The sequence below is a fragment of the Vitis riparia genome, chromosome 11 (genome assembly GCF_004353265.1).
Source record: "Vitis riparia cultivar Riparia Gloire de Montpellier isolate 1030 chromosome 11, EGFV_Vit.rip_1.0, whole genome shotgun sequence".
NCBI classification, from domain to species: Eukaryota; Viridiplantae; Streptophyta; class Magnoliopsida; order Vitales; family Vitaceae; genus Vitis; species Vitis riparia.
The window spans coordinates 10,749,320-10,770,076 of NC_048441.1; the positions used below are offsets into that span (position 1 = coordinate 10,749,320).

The 20,757-nt window shown below is 36.5% G+C and overlaps 1 protein-coding gene across 2 annotated transcripts in view; it reads right to left on the reverse strand.

The window, feature by feature from the left end:
- Window positions 1–16,288, reverse strand: part of LOC117925086 (DNA-directed RNA polymerase 3, chloroplastic) — a 48,974-nt gene extending 32,686 nt beyond the window's left edge. Inside the window, exons 1-7 of one of the 2 annotated variants that reach the window (XR_004652939.1) lie at window positions 15,404–16,288; window positions 10,073–10,273; window positions 9,826–9,959; window positions 9,301–9,370; window positions 8,746–8,804; window positions 8,320–8,437; window positions 4,915–5,028 (exon numbers count right to left, since the gene is read on the reverse strand). Coding sequence is in view for 1 of the 2 variants with exons in the window: in XM_034843921.1 (XP_034699812.1) it covers window positions 4,915–5,028; window positions 8,320–8,437; window positions 8,746–8,804; window positions 9,301–9,370; window positions 9,826–9,959; window positions 10,073–10,273; window positions 15,404–16,195 (1,488 nt within the window). In the remaining variant the exon portion in view is untranslated. The remainder of the gene's footprint in view (window positions 1–4,914; window positions 5,029–8,319; window positions 8,438–8,745; window positions 8,805–9,300; window positions 9,371–9,825; window positions 9,960–10,072; window positions 10,274–15,403) is intronic. The other variant, XM_034843921.1, reaches the window with a different exon arrangement.
- Window positions 16,289–20,757: the final 4,469 nt, after the last annotated feature.

A 20,757-nucleotide genomic window follows, 5' to 3' on the forward strand; every position in this document is an offset into this window, starting at 1 on the left:
TTAGTCAATTCCTACAGTCACCATGTGATAGCCATTGGGATGCTGTAATCCGCATTCTTCGATATATCAAAAGCACACCAAGCCAAAGTGTGTTGTACGATAACAGAGGTCATACCCAAGTTGTTGGTTACACAGATGCAGATTGGGCTGGCTCACCCACAGATAGACGTTCCACTTCCGGGTATTGTGTTTTTATTGGAGGTAACCTAATATCTTGGAAGAGTAAGAAACAAGATGTAGTGGCCAGATCTAGTGCTGAAGCTGAGTATCGAGCTATGGCTCTGGCAACATGTGAACTCATATGGCTGAAACATCTTCTTCGAGAGTTGAGATTTGGAAAGGATGAACAGATGAAGCTCATCTGTGACAACCAAGCCGTTTTGCATATTGCATCCAATCCAGTCTTCCATGAAAGGACCAAACACATTGAAGTTGACTGTCACTTCATTAGAGAGAAGATCGCATCAGGATATATGGCGACTAGTTTTGTCAATTCAAATGATCAACTAGCAGATATTTTTACTAAATCTCTCATAGGTCCTAGAATTAAATACATTTGTAACAAGCTTGGTGCATATAACATATATGCTCTAGCTTGAGGGGGAGTGTTAGATAATGTATAGTTATTTAGGTTATTTACTTTTCCTTTTCCTTTTCTTTCTTTACTGTATTGTGGGTCCCACTAGCATGTATATATATACCCAAGTCCAATGTGTATTTTTCACAGTTTTTCAATAACAATAATTAGGGATTCTCCCTTCTTTCTCTCTCTCTTCACAGCCTTGAACCACTAAAACGGTAATCCCACTCTTCATTGACCAAAAATCGATCTATCCTTGAGAAAGACCGGTTATTCACCCCTCCACTCCAAGTAAAAGGACCCCCTATCAGGGGCAAATCCTTTAGTTGTAAATCTTCTATCACATCTAAGAATCTTCTCATGTCTGAATTTAAGCTCCTTCCTCTACTGCGCCCCCCCTCCTCCTCCTCCTCCAAGATAATTCACAGTCCATTCCAGCTTTCTCAACTCCCTTTCGAACTTTGAAGATTCCAATTTTCTCTTTTTCCTACCTTCCAGCTTCCCCTTCTAAACTTTCCTTTCTTTCATTCTTCTAAGCAGAAACAAGATCTTTCCTTCAAAGCCCTCCGTCGGCATTCCGAGGCATCAGCTAAACTTAGCCAAACAACTCGACTACCAACTCAGCTCACCCCCTTCGTCCCCTTCCTCCATAATCTCATGAGGAGCCCTATCCAAAACAACCTCCGTCCCCTCCTCGGTCCTCTCGTTTGCCAACCCCGACAACCCGGAGACCTCCGCCTCCCTACCATCCGCCAATATCATTCTAAGAGGACCCAACTCTATTCCCCCAACTATTTCTGAACCACAACCCCGACTGCAACCCCCCTCTGTGGCGTCAAACAACCCATTCGGCCCAGAAAGAGAAGAAGAAGAAGAGAAAACTCGCTTCCCCAACGAGAAAAGAGGTCAAGAAAGAGAACCTATGTACCTAGACGCCTTCTCCATCAAAGTTTCGTCGGTGAGCATTTTAGACTTTGGCGTCGGAGGAGACGAACCCTGCTAGAGTCCAAAATCAACCCCGTCTGGACACCCACAGATCTCCTCTCGGCAACCCCCATAAGCCCTAGCCTCAAAAGAGTCTTCAACAGTGGGTTGTCCCACCACAATTGGGCCTTATGAGAGTCCAAAGTGGGTCGGCCCACTTCCACGCAGCTCTTTAAATGCATATTTGGTAATGGGCCTGCTTGGGACAACCCACCATCCTCCAGGGAACCTAAATAGCCCTCCTCAATGGGCCTCCTCTGGAGATTTGTCTCCAGCCTGAATGATATTGGGCTTAAGTGTGATGGCCCACAAACATCTATGCTTCCAAGAAGGCCCTCCACGATGGGCCTCCTCTTCACTACCAACTCCACGTCCCAACCCAAAATTCTCTTAGCTTTAGTTGTAGGCCCAGTTTTTGAATTATTCCCCCAACCAGACTGCTGCCATCTTTTGGACTTGTCTACCTCTACTCCTCTTGTCGACATCAAGTCAGAAAGAGGAGCATCCATGTCTATCCTACAGAGATTTTCACCATCTTCAGATGGCACAGCCACCTTTGCAGGTTGTCCATTTGACTGCATTTGCTTCACCACGCAGCCAGCGCATGAAGTCCCCCCTTCTTCTTCCCTAGCCTCTTGCTCCTTCCCCGACTCATTTCTGATCGCCAAAAGCACTTCGGACACCCTTGGCAGCACCTCCCACCACAGCTGAATAGCAAAACAAGTAGTGCCGATTACCACTTGCAGGGAACTTAGCCATTCCGTCCCCTCCGACTTCACTAGTAATCTAGCCCATTGGAGCTCCTTTAAAGCAACAGTGCTTTCATCCACTGCAACGAAGCCCCCACAGCAGTCTCCAATCTTCTTAAAAACTTCCCGGCTCCAAAGGTGCAATGGTAATCCCATCACTCTCACCCAAACTTCCTTAAGATGTTCACAACTTTGAGAACAACCCACTTTTGGGTCCCACCTTTCCAAGTGCAGAATCGAATCCTTAAAACATCGGAAACCTCTTAATAACACTTGGTCTGCCTCTGATTTATTCTCAAACTCAATCAAAATAAAAGGGCCCCCCATTCTCGCGAACTTTACTCCTTTGAGTTTCCAATGACTTTTTCCCCAGCTTTCTAGATCACACAGGTGTGGAACTGAAACCAAAGCTTCTCCCCATCTCCTAACAAGGCATCGGTCCAGCAGCTCCCTTCCTCTTGACACGTCTTCTTCTCCAAGTTGTAGCCAATGCTGCTTCCCTTAGCCTTCTCACTCTTGAAACTCCTCTTGTATTCACCGCATCAACGTATGATTTTTCTTTCTTCCCCTTCCCCTTCGAATCCCCATCTCTACTCTCAGTCTTAGAGGATTCAGAAACTTCCCTGGGCTCATCACGTGTCGATATTCCAAGTGAGCGAAGTTTATCAGCCAACAAAGCCCAACCTTCCAAGAAACATTTTCCTTATGGGAACACTAAACAATGTCTCTTTGCATCCGAGTCAACCACTGAACACAATAAAAATCTGCCAGCCTCATTTGCTCGACATTCAAGTTTGAACCTCCTACCTCCATCCTCCCAGCTTTTGACGAATCTCTGCCCAAACTCCCCCCTATAGTTAGCCTCCACTCCCTTCAACAGCCAACACAAGCTGGAACTTCCAAACCTTATCCACAAAGTGAATCCTCTGCTTCTTTCCACAATGATCCCCTTTAGTTTCTTCCCAAGCACATCCACAGAAATTTCAAAAGACTTGGAGTCTACTGCAAACCAGCAACTCCCTCCTCTTTTCCCCATCCAAGTGATTTTTTGCTACCAAGTCTATTTTGAATACCATCAAAAGGTAGTTGAGGGCTAGCATTATAAAAGGGAATAATGTACTCATTGTAAGGACTTTTAGTTTACTTTCCTTATGCAAAGGGTTTTCCCTAGATTTCTTCTTAAAGAAATCTTGGCTCTAATGGCATTTGTAGTAACTTGGTTGTAGTCTACCTAAATAGCAATTATGTTAGTTTTTCAATTTCCATCACTTCTCAACAAGGAAAAAAAGGGAAGAGGCATACTTGAATCTAGACACTTTAGCCAAGAGAGCCTCATCCACGATGGACCGTCTCCCCTAAGATGCCTTAACATGCAAACCACTCCCCCACCTCTCAGATTAAGGGTAGAGGACTCCTCAAACAAACAAGGCCCAACCCACTAAATCCTTCCTCTCTTTTAAGGCTTTCAAGACCTAACCTGACAAAGCCCATCTCTCCACTTTAAGCTTGTCCTAGCCCATATCACTTTATAAGCCCCCTTCTCCATCCATAGGCCTACTTCATTATAATCCTCATTTTGGGTAGGGCCATAGTTTTAAAAAACACACCTAGGCTCAAGGTGCCACCACTCCCTAGTTATAGTACCTTGTTTGCCAAGATATGCGCCTTATTGAAAAGGCACGACTTCTCAACTTTACTCTTCCTTTTTAAACACTTTTATTCTTGAAATTTCTAATTATATACTGAAATTATAATTTCATTAATTTTTTATTGAATGCTTCTTTTAAATGTTTTGGACCTTAAATTTTTTATTGATCAAATTAGATTTTAAATCATATTTTACAAAATTGATATGTATCCAAAGTCGTTCACTTCACTCAGACACACACCTTGTGTTGCGCCTTGCACTTAAGCTATAGGAGACTTTTGCACCTTAAATGCGCCTTGTGCCTTTTAAAACTATGGGTAAGGCACATCTTCCTATTAGGCCTACAATCACCCTTTTGACATATTATCTCTCCATTTGCAGCAAGCCATATATAGTTGAGCACCACCAAACCAAACCCAACAAGACCACATCCACACACCTTGTAAAGAGGTCCCATATTATTGAAGACATTCTTCTCCCCAAGCTAAATCCACACAACTTCCCTCACCTTTAGATGGCCCTTTCTCACCACATCTACAAAGGTTTCCCCCATTCTTGAACCCTTACTCCCCTCCCCTTGGTAAAGGGCTTATCCTCTAAAGGTGCCTTGAAAATCCTGAGGTGTGGCACAATTCCTAGGGTCCTCAGTTTTGTAGCAAGGATATTCCATCCCCTAGGCATTACCTTGCCTCCTAGAAACACTAGAGATAAAATGAATATATTTTGTTTTTTAGCAAGCATAAGAAGGATTTTCATCGTTCTTTTGTATTTATTTTTCAATGAAATGAATATATTTTGTTTCAAATTAAAAAACAATCGTTGTTATGGGCAAGATGTCTATGCTAACATACACTATAAATATTGCAAATGTGAATAGGTCATCCTTCTAGAATAGTGAAATGCAAACAATTTTTTTCACAAGGAAAAAAAGTGGAAATTCATAAAGCACTCACATTTTCCCGATCAACCAGACCTCCAAGGTTGCCACCTCTAGCCCATATACTCTCGACCACACTAAGAACCCTTCTATTTATCCTCCATTTGGTGTTTCCTAGAGTATCTAGGGCCTGCAAATGTACAATGTCATAACAGAATTAGATTTTATATAAAATAGCGATGCACAAAAAACAAATTCAAGGCCTCTATAATACAACTCTATCTAGATAAATAGCAATAACATTGGTAAGATAACCAAGCAAATAATAATAGGAAGGATGAAATGATAAAATGGTGCATCACATGCTATGACCAATGTTTCAAAAGGCTAAAGGCAATCTTAAGGCATTTTGCCCAAATGAGATGAAGCGTAAGCCTCAAGATGGAGCAAGGCGTAAGCCTCAACTTAAACAAATAATAATAATAATAATAATAATAATAATAATAATAATAATAATAAAAAGAGAACAAAAATCTCAAAAATCAAGAAAATACTAATAAAATCACATGAAAATTAAATGATAAGAAATCCATACAATTCAATATTTTCTAATTTAGTTCCTCCTTGTCACTTCTAAAATCCAACTTTCCCTCGTGCCTTCACCAAATAAACTTCAAAACTACCATTACTATCATTAACTATATCCAATTGTTCAATTATCCTCTCCATCAATGTTAATTTCAACCCGTTTTTCTTTTTTAATTCATTAATTACAATGATTTTTTCTTCCTTTATCTATCAATAATAAGATACTAATTATGTCCAATCAAAAAATATAATAAGATACTAATTATACATAACCATAGTTACTATAGTGACCAATAAATCCCTTATTTTTTCTTCTTAATCTCTCGTTTTCCTTTCAATTGAAAGGGTTAATCGGTAGTCAACTAAGCCCTTATTTTTTTAAAAGGTTTAAACCTAGCCTTGAATGTAAGACAAAACTTATAAATCTACCAAAACCCCACAAAAGCTCAACTCATTAAAACCAATGAATATTGAGTCTTAATCCTCTTATAAAATGTAAACAAAAAGCCCATAAAGGACCTAAACCCATTGAAACCTTTTGAATATTTGTGGCTTAAGCCTTAATTGCCTCGAGGCTATAACCTGAAGGCTATAAGCCTCAACAAGGTGAGGCTTAAGCCATGATTCCCCTATGCTAAGGCTATAGCTTCAAGGGTAATTTGCATAGCCTCACCATGAGGCTCACCTCAAGACATAAGCCTTAATAGCCTTTTAAAACACTGGCTATGACACACGAAACAATATGTCAAATGATCAAATAACATGCAAAACAATAAGGGTTGAACCACCTATTCTTTGACAATACTCTAATAGGATTTTTCCAAAGTTTTAGGGGGTTGAAACAAGGTGACCCTTTATCCCCTTTTTTTCCTTCATTATAACCATGGAGCGCTCTCCTATATGTTGAATAAGGCAAAGGAAAAGGGCTTTATTGCAAGGTGTTCATTTAGTGAAACAAGAGGAGGGTATGGAGATGTCCCTCCTATTATTTGGTAGTGATACTCTTATTTTATGCAATACTAGTAAGGGGCATACGGAGTACTTGAGTTAGGTTTCATGTGGTTTGAGAGTAAAAAATCAATACAAAGAAAAGTAAGTTGATGGAGTTACTTATGTGAAGGTCTTAGCTAGGGTACCAAGCTTTAGAGTAAGTACCCTCCCTACTAGTTATCTAGGCCTTCTACTACAAGCTCCTTTCAAATCTTCATTGGGATGCAATGGGGAAATTTTCAAAAATGGCTTGCTTTGTGAAAGAGACAATACCTATCAAAAGGAGGATGACTAACTTCAATAAAAATAAATAAATAAAAAATAAAAAAAGCTCCTTCTTTATCTTGCCAATTTAGTTCATGTTATTATTTGTCATACTAAGATAAGTTTTAAGGTTAAAAAAAATCCAAAGGGATTTCCTTCTGGGGGAAGGGAGTTCTTAAGAGAAAGTAAAATATGGTGAATTGATCAGTAGTTTTCATGGATGAGAGGATTGGGGACTTGAGTATTAGAAGTTTATTGATTCTTAACAAGAATATGTTCGATAAATGGTGTTGGAGATTCACAATTGAGAATGAATCCATTTGGAAGCAAGTGATTATAGGGAAGTAGAAATAGGACGAGGAAGAAGGGGGATGGTGCTCTAAAGGAGTGAGGGAAGGATATAGGGTGAGGGTGTGAAAGGCAATCAAAAGTGGGTGAAAAAGTTTTTAACAATAGAATTAAGGCTAGAATAGATCAAAGGGTGAAATTTTTTAAGGATGGATGGTGTGGTGATGTACCCTTAAGAGAGGCTTTTTCTGTGTTGTTCTCAATATTGACCACCAAAGATGCATAGGTAACTAAGATTAGGAGTAGGAAGAGGAAGGAGTTTATTGAAACCTCAACTTAACAAGACAGATTCATGACTAGAGACTCAACGAGGTGTAGGCCTTTTTTAGGAACTTACTAGCACAAATGATTTGTAGGGATATAGAGAATAGAATGGTTTGGCTAAATCCAAAGTGTGGTAAAGTCATAATTAAATCTCTATATTTCTCTTTATCTAATGGAAGTATGAAGGTATTCCTCTCTTGCATTGTTTTAAATATGGGGGTTCCGTTGCAAATTGGCTTTTTCACTTGGGAAGCTATGTGCGGAAGGATATTAACATTAGATCAGCTCAAAAAAGGGGGGTAGAGGATGTCGAACAAACACTATTTGTGCAAAGAAGAAGAAATAGCTAATCACATCCTCTTTCATTACTCCAAAGCACTGATGCCATGATTTTAATTTATGCTCTCTTTGGAAGAGTGGGAGATGCTTCCTCGGTCAAAGATGTCCTTTCAAGTTGTCATGGATTAAGAGCAACTCCTTTATGCTTATTTTAGACTATATGGAAGGAGAGAAATAGGAAAGCACTTGAAAATACCAAAAAAAAAAAACAAATCAAGCAATATATATATATATATATATATATATATATAAAAATCTTTTGGAGTAGATTAAAATGCACATATGAGATTTGCCCATTGTCCATGATAGGCTTTGTTGATTAGCTGACCTCTTAATAAAGTACGGGAGCTGTTTTTGTCTACCCCTCCGTTGTATTTGGCCTTTTGGCACCTTTGTATGCATTGTGTATGCTTTTGTACGCCTTTTTGTCAGACACTACTAATATATTTGATCTTTGCCTATCAAAAAAAAATGGTTTAGATGACAATTGCATGAATTTAAACTTGATCCTTCTTTGTTCTTTCTTTCAAGCAAGTAAAGGTGTTCAAGCTTAGGTTGATGCTTGAAAGCATGTCTATGATGCTTTCCTAACAAAACTTAAACATCTAAGCTAGCCAACATTTCTAGCCTTGACCTACTACCATAAAAAGATTAGGGAAGTAACTGAAAATGGTAACTTAGTTTTTACCTCAAATACTTTCTGCAGTTGTCTCCTTGGAACACTCTTAACTGCATCTTGCTGCTTTCTTGATCCATGAGTGCGCATGATATAAGAAGGTAAGAACAAGTATCCACCTTTGTCGTACCTAGGAGGAGTTGTTTTAGAAGATATTCAAAATACTTGGTAATTAAGTATAGAACATATCACCTTCTCTTTTTTTCACATTTTTATATCATCTTTCACATGGGCAACAAACTATTATTTTATTTTTTGGACTATTATGTTACATTGTTTTTCATTCTTTTGGGAAAGGGGAAGATGTATTCAAAGCATATCAAAGCATTAAGTTGAATAACTTGAATTTTGCTGCAACTCAAGACATAAGCAAAAGAGGAAGCCATATTAAAAGAAACTGCAATGCAATATTATGATCTCTACTATTAAATAGCATACCCTTTCCACTTTTTTGGAGGTATCAACATTGGCACATAAGGAATCACCATATGCTTAGCCTGCATATAAACAAAGAGATACAACATTAGTTATATAAAAGATAGTCAAAACACGGATATCAACCCAATGTTCTTATTGCATAATTTCACTTGTGCACAGGTAGGTAACACAAGTTTGCAGTCACCCACTAGTTATCCAAATAAAATAAAAGAGAGGGAAAAAACACAGTGCAGTGATCTGATGATTTGATGCACAGAAGTTTGAGACACGGTTTAAGATAATACGACCATGTGAAAGATTAAATATTCCATAAAATAACTAAAGATATGAAGATGAAGACATAGAAATGATGTGTTTTCTTAGACACACTGCTTAACATAAATTATAAGAAGAATTAAATTTCAACATAAATATTTAAATATGACTTGGTGTTGTGAATTAATATTGAGTGGGCAAACAAGTAAAATTGGAAAGGAGACACGATGTGGAATTGCAAACTAATTTTAAATGGAAAAAACAGGTAAGATAAGAACAATAATATATCCTTTAACTTACAGTTCTATCGAGTCCAATAAGGACTAGGGGATCACATTCGATAACTCCATACTTCCTCCAATCTTTTTGTCTGTAACGACAAAAAGACAATTAAGAACTAAAATTAAAAGTAGAAAATACAGTAACAGCAAAAACTGGATCATCAATCATCCTCAATGAACCTGCCCCACGGGGATATGCATAGTGCTCACAATGCCTTTACTTCAAACAAATCTACCAGTTGGCAATGACTACCTGGCTGCCCAAACACAATCAACCTAGGAACTTAGCACCAGCCTTTTTTTTCCTGTTAGGCTTCAACTAAAAAAACTATATATTTATTTTTTTATTTCGTTCTTTATTGGGAATAGGTGAACTTTAACATTATAATAGAGCATGGCACATCCATCAAGGAAATTCCCTATTCCATGCCTAAGATTAAATCATATGGGATATAAGTATGGTTTAGTGGACCACAATTAAGTCATCACCAGGTGCAGTTCTTTGAAGATAAATTGCAGAAAGAGAGAAGAAGTAAAGTCTCACCCTGATTCCTTTGTTACAGTTTTAAACGTGTGCCGAAATGCAGGTCGAACATCAGGTGGACAGTCTGCTGACTGGTTAACTGGAGTTTGTACATAAGCTGTTTCTGTCAATAATTCTATCAGACGACTTCCCAGCTGCACATTAAAGAGAAGGGTTTCAAAATCCAGAACATAAACAAAACAGATACGCAGATAGAATTCCATCAATCAGTGATTTTAGAAATAAGAAAATACCAATGGCCACAAACCTTGGCTTGGGTATCTCGACCCCAAGGTGTAATCTCCTCATTTTTCACCAGCTTTTGCACCTCAATTATTTTTTTCTTTCGAATAAAACTTTTAACACGCTTTCTTAGTATCTCCTTCTCTCTTAAACCTTCCTGACTATGACCCACAGTCTTATGTCTTTCGAAATTCTTTGTCTTCTCTAGGAAACTATGAATCCTAACCTGAAATAAAACAAATAACAAATGGATGAATCAGTAATAATAAAACCATGGATAATAAAAATAACATAGCTTCATCTGCAAACAGTTGACACTAATTGACAGATGTTATAAAGGAAAAAAGAAAAAGGCCTGCTTCCTGAACATTGGACTAAAGTACTTCGCTCCACCTCACATGAAGCCTTCTCCCCACTTCCATGGGAACTCAATATATGGAGAAAATAGACATGCAATGAGATTCAAACTCATGACCTCCTGACTAAGACCATGTTAAACTATGAATTTATCCCAAAAACCTAAGTAGCTAGGTAATAGTCCAATAATGTATATAATGCCAGCTTATATTAAGGCTAAACTTGTCACAAATTGGCCCTTGCCTTTTCATGAATTGCATAATTGTCTAAGCAACAACTAATGACAAAAAACAGAAAAAAGAAAATGAAAGATATAATTGAAGCTGATGGCAGCAACCAACATTATTATCAAAGGGAATTTGGCAGTAGCTATCTTGACTACCTTAAGGAGTACAGGTTCTTAATAGGGCAACCACCTAAAGAGAGACATTCATGATAGAAGGGCTTCCATGGACGGTTGCCAAAAGGCGGGCCACTTCCAATTGGCGTTTGGTCTTGCACTTGATTTTGTTACGTTGCTTGCCTCTCTTTGATTTCAAGGGATATTTTACTTTCTAAGCATTCCATTTCTACTTATCAACAAAAGGTTTCCATTTCATATCCAAGAGGGAAAAAATTATGGGGTTAATAGTACCAAAGACCTTCTCATTCACTGTGGAACGGTTAGCACCATATGGTCTATATAATTTTTCCACCTTTGGCACCTTTTGAGTGCAGTGCTGCCTAAAGCACTGAAGGATTCTCTGGCTAGTTGGCAGAGATATATCACCAGAAAGAGAAAAGGGATATAGTACAGAGAACAGCTACATTGAGATATTTTTGTGTTTGTAGAAGAAGCAAAATCGAGGAATTCATTAAGGCTTAGAGTTTGTCAAAGCTGAATCAGAAACATAAGCTTTGCTTGACACAGCTTTTTGCGTTTGGCTTCAACCAAAAGTTGAAGCCATGATTTCAAAAGGGAAACCTTGGTATTACGAAAGTTTCATTAAACAAGAACAACTTAAGACATAAGTTAAAAAGGGCCATATATAAGAAGTGAAATTATCCTAGCATAAGCTATTTTGAAAGATAGAAGCACATCTATTAAAATCACCCAAACAAAGGTAGAAACACTTACTAAGCTTAAAAAGAGCTTTTGGTTTCTAAAATGCTAATCCGAATAGAGCCATGATTTCCTCAAGTCTCTGCTTGGTCAAGGGAATATCTACAAGAAGGGAACTTCTCTTTTTTAGAACTCAATAATAGGTTAGGGACCATAAGGACTTTTTTCCAGCCTTCCATTTGGGCCTTTTTATCTCTTATCTTCCTATTTGTTGGGTATTCCTTGTATTCATCCTGCAGTGATTCCTCTTTCAAGCATTTTCAAAGACATTTCATATTAGGAAACAAAGAGAAAGGGGAAGGCAAAATTGATATGGTTTGAAGCAATAGGAAAGAAGCAGATGACCCATAACAAAGCAAAAAATATGCTCTAGAAAGATGTTAGGATTTAAATAACTAAGCCTATTACTTGACTTAGTTAAGAGTTTTATACCACAAAGGGTGAGAAACTTTTTTCTTTTTTTTTTTATTTTTTGATAGACAAAGACCGATTGAATTAATAAACGCCTAAAAACAAGAGGCGTACCCCATGTATACAGGCAATATACAAACAAAGCCCAACCAGGCTGCAGAAAAGAGAAACAAAACCCACAATAGAGGGGCTAGTCTCCATTAAGGACACACAAAAATTCAAAAAAAAAAAAGAGGGATTGTCTAACCCCAAAACCTGCTGAGACCACTCTAAAAGTGAATGGGTAAAGAGCTTCCTCAGACTTTGGTCAAACATCTCTTCCTCCTGGAAAGTTCTTCGATTTCGTTCTCCCCAAATACACCAAAAAAGACAAATCGGAGCCAATCTCCACACTGGTCTTTTCTTCTTCCTCAGCCCCTTAACTTTCCATTCTAGAAGAAGATTTCTCATTGAATCCAGGAACACCCAAACCAGTCCGAAAAAAGTTAACAACACAGTCCAAGGCATTCTTGTCTCGTCGCAATGAATCAAAATGTGGTCAGCCAACTCCTCACTTTCTTTACAAAGGTTGCACGTATTGGCCATGGACACCATCCCCTCTTCATTAACATGTCTACTGTTAAAATTTTTCCCTAAACTGCTTCCCAAGCAAAAAAAAACGACTTCTAAGAGGAGCACACAAACCCCAAATCTCATTGGCAAGGAATAAAATATTGCTTTCAGCCCTTAATGACTTATAATATGATTTGACACTAAACTTTCCCCTTCCCTCATTCTTCCAAACTAAAGAATCCCCCTCTTCTTGAACCTTTAGCGCAGAAATACATTCTAAAAAACAAGTCGCCTCCTCCAATTCCCAATTTTGGAAAGATCTTCTCAAATGCACCTCCCAACAACCACCTCCATCCCCTTGCCTCCTCAAAAGGTCTGCACTGTAGCAAATTTGTGGGCTGCAATCCTGAATAGAGAAGGAAAATATCCTTCAATTTAGAATCCCCAACCCAATTATCCCACCAAAAACTCGTGTGTCTACCATTTCTAATACGAATACTAGTTCTAAGAATGAACTCTTCTCACCCTTTTCTAATATCTTTCCAAAGGCTCAGCCCGAAAAAATCTCTCACCTCTTTAGTGGTCCAACCCTCCTCCACCTCCCCAAATTTTCCTCTAATGACTTTCCTCCAAAAGCTCTCCCTCTCAAGGGAAAATCTCCACAGCCATTTGCCTAACAAAATTTAATTGAGCTTCTCCAAGTGCCTGAACCCCAGCCCTCCATGCTTCTTATCTTTACAAATAACTGACCAACTTACTTAGTGTATCTTCCTCCTTTCCTCCATATATTGCCCTACAAAAACTCCCTTTGAATTCTTTGTAATCTGATTCTTACTTTCCTTGGAATTACAAGGAACGACATAAAGTAGATCAGGAGGTTTGAAAGAGTGCACTTAGTAAGGGTTAGTCTTCCTCCTTTGGACAAGTATTGTTTCTTCCAAGCAGCCGATTTCCTCCTGAATCTTTCCTCTGTTACGTCCCAAACTCCACATGATCCTTCAACAAACACAACAAACCAAAGAACAGAACAATGGCAAAGAAAGACCTATAGAAAACCAAATAAAAAAACAAACACAGTTCCAAAAAATCAAACATAATAGTAATATCCTCTAACAAACACAACAAACCAGAGAACAGAACAATAGCAAAGCAAGACCTATAGAAAACCAAATAAAAAAAGCAAACATGGTTCCAAAAAATCAAACATAATAATAAAACAAATAAAAAAGAAAACATAGTTCCAAAAATCAAACATAATAATAATAATAAGCAAACATTTTCCAAAAAATCAAACATTTTAAAAACATTAATCAAACATTTTAAATCAAACATAATAATTTTTTTTATAAGAGATTGCATTGAAGAGAGAAAAATGCACAAGAGTTCATCGGGGGCATACAAAGAGCTAAAAAACAAGGACTACAAAAAGGGGGGAAACCAAAAAACAGCCCCCACCCTCAAAAAGGGCCTAACCAATCTACACCATCAATTAAGGACAAAGAATTCTCATGAATGTACACCCGAATCCACAAAGCAATATTGTACAGGAAAAAACTCTTTAAGACTCTAATTTGGCAACTCCTCGTCTTCAAACACTCTTCGATTTCTTTCCTTCCAAATAGTCCAGAAAACACATAAAGGGGCTGCTTGTCGAGCCTTCCTCTGCCTTCTTCTAAAAGGAAAACATAGCCACCCTAGGAGGGTGTCCCGAACTGAGCAGAAATAACCCACTGGATCCCAAATAAAGAGAACACCAACAGCCATAAGACCCTTCCCTTATCACAATAAAGAAGAATGTGGTCAATGGACTTCAACTCCTAGTTGCACGGAGCGCACCTATTGACTAGCAGCAAACCTCTTCTTTGGAGTTGGTCCAAAGTTAACACCTTCCCCCAACAAGCTTCCCAAGCAAAAAACCTCACCTTAGAGGGAACCCAAGGATTCCATATAATCCCTACTGGAAGAGACAGCACAATCTGGTTCCAACGAGTAAAGGCCTCTTATAGAAAACCTTCCTTTACAGCCACCCTTCCAAACAACTTTATCCTTTTGCTCCCTAATTACCGCATGGCCTTGCAATTGCCTAAGGAACCTCTCCACATAATCCAACTCACAATCATTGAGGCTCCTAACAAAATGGAAGTTCCAAACCCTTCCCCCCTCTCTTTGCTCCCACAAATCTGCTACCCATGCCTCTTTAGCCTTAGATTAAACAAACAAGGTAGGGAACAACCTACTCTAAGGAGACTTAATTCTCTAACCAGAAGACCTAATGACATCTCAGCTTATGTCACAATGGGAAGCATATGGCATTGATGAAAGCTGCAATGACAACTCTTCAGAAGGTAATGAGAGATGACAATTTCCCATCAAATTTGTTCACTGAATTGATTGGCAACTTCAAATTGTTTCTATACATCTAAAATAAATGCGTGCTCAATGAACAATAATATCTTTGGGTTAACATATACTCATTGTTTGCCAATTACAGAAATGAACAATAATATATTATTTCGGTGTGTAATATTGTAAGGGCCAACCCCAAGTAGCAGGATTTAAGGCTTCCCTGAATTAGAGTTGAGTAATATATATCTATTTAGTTGTACACGGGAACTTTTACTATATGTTTCTAGGGCATCCAAATACTGTGCCACTAACTCATGGTAAGTAATATTATTTTTAAGGCTTCCCTGAATTAGTGTTGAGTAATATATATCTATTTAGTTGTACATGGGAACTGTTACTATATGTTTCTAGTGCATCCAAGTACTCTGCCACTAACTCATGATAAGTAATATTATTTTTAGTGCATATCTTTTTCTTGTTTTCATTCAATTACACTGCAAAAATAATGGAATTTTTTAAAATCAATGAGCATACCATGAGATTATAGTATCAAAAACTAAACCCACAATTCAAAAACTCAATCCTCACCTCTTGCTCAATTGCCATACCAATCTGCACTGCAGCCTGAACAACCCTAACACACCCTTCCTCATGCCCCATCATTACCAATCCCATCATCTTATGCATAACAATAACGGCCATTTTATCAGCTGGCAACAACTCAATATGTGGTGCATACGCCGCTTTCTGTTTCTTTGTCCTCTGAGCTCTCTGCTCCTTCTCTATCGCCTCCCTCAATGGTTCGAACCACCCCAGAAACAATGCCTTCACGTACGGTAAATTTGGGGCCAACTTCTTCTCACACATCTCCCTCTCTATCTCTCTATACTCCTCCACCATTCTCTCCCACGCTTCCGTCTCCGCTTTCACTTGCCTTCGCCTAAGCAAACCATAGTTCCTCCTCTCGGTTTCTCGAAACTCCAATTTCACATTTTGCCCAGTTCTCCTATTTCTTTCACACCAATCATGGAACAAAAATGAGGAAATCCAAGGTGGGTCTTGGACAAATATTCTTGGGATTGATTCTTTCACCTGGATGTTTGAAGAATCTTGGAGGGTTTCAATAGAATTGTTAGTCGGTGAGAGTGGGAGAGCATGGCATTGGGCTTCGGAGTTTGAAGAGTGTGAAGGAGAGTGGAAATTGTGCCGGAAAGAGGATGAAGAGAGTGAATTTTTGGAGATTGTGGAGGTGTGGAAGTGAGGGGACGGGTTTGAAGTGAAGAGGACAGGGAGGGTTCTGTGGGGTTTATGATGGTCTAGCTTTTTCGGCTTCTGGATTTTAGCATGAGGGATTGGCAAAAATACAGCTGTGGAAGCCATGGCTTTGGGATTAGGGTTTTGATACAAAGAGAGGAAGAGACGAAGAAGACGATGATGATAAAACCATCCTAAAACCCCCTGTTTCTTCTGTTGCGAATCTCCCGTTCAGTCCATTTAACTGAAAAAAAAAAAAAGACAACAACAAAAAAAACAAAAAGGGTTATTTGATTAAAAATGAATTAAAAACTTTTGGAAATCTAACCCAATTTTTTTTTTTTTTTTTTGTCATATTTTTAACAAAAATACCTTCATCTTTCTCATAAAAATAACTCTTTCTTTTAAAATCTAATTGTAAATACTTAAAATAATCAAGATTATTTAAGTCAAAAATAGATTATTTTTTAAATAAATACATAAAAATATGAAATTCATAAATATAGAAATTATTTCACTTCTTTTAACTAATTAATTCTAACGAAAATATCAAGTCTCCTCCGATTGCAAGGCACAATCCCTTCCACTAGAACAAGTTGTTGAATCCCAAAGGTCGGTACAATAATATTTGTTACATTCTCTTAATTTTTACTATAAGTTTAAAAAATAAAATTAAAAATAATTATTCATATGGATGTAAATCTCTCACCAAATATCAAGGAAAAATATACTATTAAAGTAACATTCAATTTCCTTATTAGTATTTTATTTCTTCTTTTATAATTTCTTTTCATCGTATTTTATTTTCTTTTACAATGCATTACCACCACAAGAAGACTCTAACCTATAATTTGAAATATCATTCATTTTTAAAAACAATACAAAAAAAAAAAGATTTTGATGCATGGTTAAAAGCTATGTGATAATTATTATTATTATTATTGGAAAAAGTGGGTTGGACTCACTAATTTTAAAAAATTTAGCAAAAATAGCTCCAAGTTTTATCAATTAGATTTATCTTCATTCATTAAAAAATATTTAAAAATACATGGATTCTTTTATAAGTCAGATATTATATCATGAAATGACTTTTTTATTTATCAAGTTAATAATATCCATTGAATATTTTTTTTATCATGAAAATTGATTTAAGATCAATAAAATAAAAAATTTTAAAATTAAAAATAAAAATACTTTAAAGTTAAAAATATAAAAATATTAACTTTTATTTAGCTAAAGCACACTAATAAGAAATATAGATATGAAGAAAGAGTTGAAAATATAATAAGAGACAATATTTTATTTTTTTATTTTTAAATATTTTTTAGTTGTATTTAATTTTTTGTTTTAATTTTATTTAATTTTTAAATATTTTAGTTTTAGTTATACTTTAATTTTTAAAAATTTCTTATTTTATTGTTGATGTCGCTAGCAAAATTTTTATTTAATTTTATTATAAAAAAAAAGGTGAGAAGATAAGTGGATTTATATAATATAGGACATAACATTGTTATTAATTAGGGAATTATAAAGATTTTATTTATCACTTGAGAATTTTAGAAAAATTTTCCACAATAATTTCTATCTCATATTATATAATAAAAAATTTATAATATATTTATTTGTAAGATACTTTTATCAAATTAAAATGATAATTTAATTTAATATTATCATGTAAAAGGATATTTTAGAAAATAATTATATAATTTGTGAAAAAATATATGTATTTTAAAATATTTTTAAATTGATAAAGATAAGACTAATGTATAAAAGTTCGAGTTCATTTTTCTATATTTTTTCAATCCCCATTTTTTATAAATAGAAGTTATAAAAATAAAAATAATAATGATCTTCATACTAGTTAGTCGAATGGTTGACATTAGGAGTTATGAATATGGTTCATGCTTTTCTTTTGTTTCCACAACTTTTAATTCCACAATGAATGGTTTTTGTTAAATTTTTTTTTTTTTTTTTTTGAAAGGATGATAAATTCATGAATAGTCTTTATTATTTCATTTGGAATGATCTATATCATAGACAGGATTTGGTAAGCTATGGTGTTTATAAGTTACTTCTTCCTTCACATTAAATCAAGAATGATGAATATGCCTTTTTATATTCTACAATGTTAGGGTAAAGAAAGAGTTTGCTTTTGATCTGGTAAAATGTGTTGGTTACTTGTTTGATAAATTAGATATTTGGTTGGTTTTATACCAAATAGCAAAAGTGGAGAGTCCATTATAACGTTCACAATAGTGGAATAGTGGTGATGGACTAATATTAAAAAAAAATTGTAACATGTGTGCTAATTATCTTTAAATGAGGTAACAAATTTTTAGTTGCGTTCTTGAATTGATTAAGAAGTTCATATATGCATTTGGTTATACTTGTGTAGAAGATAGTACCATTAGGATTTATGTTGTATTTGGTTAAGCTTCATCATAATTATAATGATGAAAGCTTGGTTTTCTAGATTTGACTTGGAAATAACAATATTTGAGTTAACTTGACTTATTCCTTTTTATATATTGAAAGAGAATATATATATATATATATATATATATATATATATATATATATATATATATATATATATTATGGTACCAAAGGGATAACTGCATGTCAGGACATAGGTTATGGTATCAGAGCCATCGGGAAGGGAAGTTGGGTCTTGTTTTGGGTGTTCTTGGACTATCTTAGGATAGGTAGCAGTGTGCCTAGGAGCGCGAGCCCTGCCGGTTGAGCCGTTGTTAGCCGGGGATAGGCGTTTGTTAGGCTGTAAGAGGGTTGGGGTGACGTCTCATAAGGTTTGTCAATCTGCTATTAGGCTCTAGTTCAAAAACCCTAAAATGAGTTCAATTTTCCGAACCATGTCTAGGAGATCCAGTGATTCTCAAGATATTGTTGTAAATAGTGAAGAGATCAATTATCCTAAGATCCAAAATGATTTAGATGATTGGAAGTTACCCAAGGTGTCTAATCAAGAAATTTATAAGAAATGAACCTTTAAGTTCTTCACAGACTATACCATCAAGACCTCTGAAATGTCAGTCAGCTTAGAACAAGACGACCAAGTCATAAGACTTCTAGATAACAGATCCATTGATAAGCATAAGAAAGATGGCTATAATTTCATACACTTTGGTATGATTCAAGTAGCAGCTAAGCCTTTGACAAGATTAGGTTTAAACACCTCTATTGTCATGTGTTTAAGGGATAATAGGCATCTCGAATATCGAGATTCTATTATAAGCGCAGTCCAAGCTGGACTGAATGATGGCCCAGTTTATTTCCAGTGCTATCCTAACTTCACAGTTAGAATAAGAGATGCAGACATCTTAGATTCCGTTGTCCTGCATATTAAGACTCATGGCTTTAAGATCAAACTAGGAAACAGTCCTGTTTCCATCATAACCAGGTTTGCCTATAAGAGCATGAACACAAGCGTGGGATCTGGAGCTCTTTGCACCAGTCCTAAAGGTGAGACCACTTACTTTCACTCAGATATGCTAGATAAGTCAGATTTCATCATCCCTAAGAAGATCTTGTGGAAAGATGTTGAGTTTCCTGAAAATTGGCATTTTACTAATGCTGTTCCAGCCATAGCACAGCGTTCTGAAAGTATTGAACAGATTGTTCAATATCCTGATGGAGGAGGAGAACTGGTTTTCTCCAACTCTTTCAGACATTCTAGCAGCCCTAGAGTTTCTGTTTATGAACCCTCTAGAGCTTCAAGCTCTTCCATCCCAGTTAGAACCACTAGGGAAGAAGAAGGTTCCAGCTCAGGAAATCCTAAGAATATTAAGCTAACAGGTGTTAGAAGTCACACCAACGTGGCTAGACCATTTTACATTGAGGAAAATGAGTCTACTCAGGAATCCCAACAGGATGAGTCCCCTGTTATGTCTCCTACCTATTCTCAGATGATTAACACTATAAGCCTAAGCGATGAGGACTTTGAGATCAACAAGGATCTCTTAAGAAAAGACTTCTATTCTGAAGTCAATAAGCAAAGAAATGATTGGTTCTTTAGCACCATTCCTAAGGTCATTAGAACCATTTACCAAGAACAATTCTATGTCTACTTAAGACAAAAAAATAAAAATATTAAGTTTTGGATTTGGTTTGAACTCTTCAAACAAGAAGGATATCCAGATTATCCTTGTAAGTGTAAGAACACTAAGTCCTTTGAATTTTCTGAGGAATTCCAGGAAAATCCCCAAATCAACCAAGCTTTTATTGATAGGATTAATCAGAAGATTAAGGATAATCTTGTTGCCCCTTTGACTGTTCAGCCTCATAAGAGAATCAATATGGTTAAATGAGATATTAGTTCAGAAGAAGAAGCTGATGAACTAATTAAAATGTTTGAGGAACCCCATAATCAAGTTATTCCAAAGGATATTAACAATTTAGAAACCTTTAAGACTAGGAATTACTATCCTAGACCTACGTTTCCTGACATGCAGTTTGAGGAAAGAAATCAGTATACTCAAGCCTCATACACCAGTGGTACTATCTATGAATGGAACATAGACGGTATGACTGAGTATAACATACTCACTAAGCTTCAAGAAATGACCATAGTAAGTACAGCCTATAAATTAAACAATAGACTGCCAGATCGCGCTGTAGCTCAGACCATTGTTGCTGGGTTTACAGGTCAGCTTAAGGGTTGGTGGGATAAT